Raw genomic sequence first — 3416 nt, 5'->3', positions numbered from 1 at the left:
AGACCTGCCGGCGGTTGAACCAGCAGCCGGGGCTCTCACAGCAAACCCAAAGCAGGGCAGGGAAGGAGAAGAGAATGAGCTTCAAGGCAGACACCAGCTGGGCAGGGAGCCTGGGACGCATCTCCTCTCCCTCTGCCTCGCCACTCCCAGGCTCGGTGCCCAGCTCCCAGCAGCGCCAGGCGATCTGCCACCAGTCCCCAAGCACCCTGCGGTAGCAGCCACCATGCCCTGAGCCCTCCAGAGCATAGCTGGCCTCCAGCCAGGGCGCGCAGGGATGCTGCCAGGCTGGAGACCCACGTTCTTCCGCTTTCCCTTTCAGGAACGGCATTGTGACGGCAGCTGCCAGCCTCGATTGTGACCCCATGGTGTCTCTGATTGCAGAAGTTCTCTACTTGGGGAAACAAATCTCTAAAGAAGAAGCAGAGTGAGTGACGCGCTGACCGAGGTGGTGGGTGGCTCTGCACTGTGTCTCCGTGCCAGCAGAGGCCACCAGCAGAGACACGGCATGGAGATGAGTTACTGCAAATCCCCAACGCGCCTCTCATCCGCAGGGCCTGCGACATCGGCAATGTATCCTCGCTGGCGGAAACCTAAGCTCGGAATGTGCCCTGCCACGAGGGGCACGGAGTCAGCCGAGCTCCACATCCTCCCGTCCTGGCCCCAGAGAAATAAAACCACGAGCAAAGCTGAACCCAGCGCCTGAATTTTGTGTTTGCAGCCCCCCTTGGCTGCTTGCTAGGGCAGCGCTTTGCCCACTCCCCTGTAGCCAGGGGTGTGCTGGGCTGGGTCAGAGGAGGACACCCGTGTCCCGGTGCTCAGCTGAGGGGCTGAGCGGGCAGGAGCAGCCCCACAGGTCCATCGAGCTGTGGCAGGGAGCTTCCATCCAACACACCGGTCACACTGACCTTCTGCTTTGCAAAAGCACGTTTTCCCAGCGAGGGCAACTGTGGCCAAGGCGAGCTGCTCTCCCAGCTGGGAAACGGACAGGCTGCATGCAGGAACTCACACGGAATACCCTCCCCCTAGGGAGAGGGGGTTGCCACCGACCTCTGAGCCAGCAGCACCTGCTGGCATCGCTGCAGCCGTCTTGAATATTGCATTAGCTGTCAGAGCGAGCGCTGCCTGTCCCCTGACAGCGGCCAGCCTCCGGCAGAGACATCTTGGTCCTTGTCAGTGTCCTCTCTCCTGCTGGATGCTTCGAGGAGGAAACAGCCTCCATGCTCGAGGGAAGAGTCACCCGATTTTTGCAAGGCAACAGCGAGCAGGGCTGTGCTCTCTACAGGAAACCCTGTGCTTACTCACCGGTCACATGGGGCTTTGCAGGAGGGAGGGTAAAGCCCCAGAGCCCAGCAAGGTCCCGCAGGGACAGGGTCAGCCCCAAACCCCACTGCTGACGGCGGTGGAGCCCGAGCGCTCAGCAGGTGAGATAATACTGCAGTGCTGCTGTTGTGTTCAACACACAAACTCGCACTCTGGCACCTTCTCACGTATGAACTTGACCTGAAACACAGTATTTAACACCGTGTCCTGACCCCAGGGGCTTGGTGCTGCTGCTCGTGGCAGCTCTCTGTCCTGAACAAGCCCCATCTTACTGAGGGAAGAGCTGGTCACTCCTTCGCGATGGCAGGAGGAAGCAGCAAATCTAAGCATTACTGGTACACCAAGGCACACAGGGTGGAGACGCTGGTGGCCAGTCCGTATCAACCACGGACAGGGCTGCATGGACAGCGTGAGCTGCTCCTCCTTGCCCTGGGGCATCCTGCACACACCGCCACCCCCGTGACTTTTTGCTCCCTCAGTGCACTCCTGGACTTGTTGAGCGCTGGGCGGGTGCCAGCTCTTCTGTAAAGACTTGCAGCAGGGCAGCTGTGGTGGAAGAGACTGGCTCTGCCTCAAGCTGGGGCTGTTCAGCCATGGTTCTTCCTGCTCCAAGAACGATCCCAGGGGGCTCAGCAGCACCGCTCCCTCCAGGTGACAACGGCCCTGAGGAAACCTGGCTTCTTGCAGCCATCAGCAAGCAGAGCAGCTTTATATAAGGAAGGACTAACCCCAGGACAACAGATTTGCTCCACTGCCACCACTTAACAGACACCAGGCCACTCTCTGCGCATCGCCAGGTGCCAAGATTTGGGAGCAGCTCTGCCTTGGGCAGCCGCAGCCTGGACAGGCAGATTTAGTTGAGACTGTGCAGACTTATTTCAGCTCAGGGCCGTTCCTTCCTGCCCGCCCTCAGAACTGGGACCAGCCGTGCTCTTCCTGGCCCTGCTGCTTAGGTGCTGCCCAGCCACTCCTCTGCTTCCCAGGCACCACAGCAGCACCATGGGAGAGGCACCTGTGGAGGTGCAGGGGCTCCCGGGAGCCCTTGCTGGGGGGCTACACAGCTCCCCTCTCACCCAGAGCAAGGCAGGAGGGTCTCCATTCCTGGAAAGCAGCTTCCAGTTCCCCTTCAGGGTAGTCTTCTGCTTCTGTCCACTAGCAAGGCAAAGCCTGGGCTGTGGAGGAGCCCAGCAAGGTTCACCCAGGCTTCCAACACCGCCAGGTCCCAATACCTGCAATCCTGGGGCTGCCCCAGGGAGGGCTGCCCAGCCTCGCAGGACAGCAATTCCTGGAACAGACGTCTGGGGCCACGCGTGACTCGGCCCTGAGTCACCCGCTCTCGGCAGCCCAGCCCCACTACGCCTGGCCCTGACCCACACCAGGGCAGAGTGGGTGTGGAGCTGGCCCTCTCCTCCGGCTCCATCCCACTGCCTGGCACGTTGCAGGATTAATACTGAGCTCAGCAGCAGGTCAGTCCTGCGAGCTACACCCAGCCTCGGGTCACCTCTTTTCCTTCAGACAAACCAAGAGGAGCCAAACAACCAACCCTCCACCTGCAGACCCTGACGTGGCACTGGCCAGGAACTGGGTCCCAGTACTACAGCCCCTGCTTCCAGCACCCCACGGGGTCCACATCCCCCACCACCCTCCCACTAGGCAGACCCAGGCACTCCCCAGGCACCAAACTGTTGAGCAGAACAGAAAGTTTAATGCCTCTTTTGGTCTCCTCTAGTCATCTCTCAGCTGCGTGGGGGCAACCCTGCTCAACAGCCCTGCTGGCAATCCCCCAGCCACGGCTCTGTCTGGAGGTGGCAAGGAGACTTCTTCACCCAGGTTAGGCTCGAACTCAGCCCTCAGGGTGCTGCAGACTGGCTCATCCCGGTCGCTCGGGGCGCAGGGCCGGCTGACGTCCAAGGCGTGATGAGAAGAGAGTGGCTACATTCAACAGTTCTTCAACTGGCAGCTTTAGCTACTAGAGAAGGACATAAAGCTTGCCACTGAAGAACTGGTGCTGGTTAGCCAGGAGCGGGGCTGTGGGGCAGCACCTGGGAAAGGAACACACACATCAGAGCCAGGGTCAAACTGCGCTAAGGTGTCAC

At 60.5% G+C, this 3416-nt stretch overlaps 1 protein-coding gene across 1 annotated transcript in view; it reads left to right on the top strand.

Moving 5' to 3' along the window:
* LOC104500571 (apoptosis-inducing factor 3-like) overlaps positions 1-3331 on the top strand; it is a gene marked incomplete at its 3' end in the record, with an annotated part of 9760 nt that extends 6429 nt beyond the window's left edge. Inside the window, exons 17-18 of the mRNA XM_010144236.1 lie at positions 320-419; positions 3287-3331. Of these exons, the coding sequence (XP_010142538.1) occupies positions 320-419; positions 3287-3331 (145 nt within the window). The remainder of the gene's footprint in view (positions 1-319; positions 420-3286) is intronic.
* Between the last annotated feature and the right edge of the window lie 85 nt (positions 3332-3416).

This window comes from Buceros rhinoceros, unplaced genomic scaffold, assembly GCF_000710305.1.
Source record: "Buceros rhinoceros silvestris isolate BGI_N320 unplaced genomic scaffold, ASM71030v1 scaffold32729, whole genome shotgun sequence".
In the NCBI taxonomy this organism is placed as follows: domain Eukaryota; kingdom Metazoa; phylum Chordata; class Aves; order Bucerotiformes; family Bucerotidae; genus Buceros; species Buceros rhinoceros.
The sequence above is the reverse complement of the archived record's forward strand: the minus strand, read 5'-3'. Positions and strand labels throughout refer to the sequence as shown.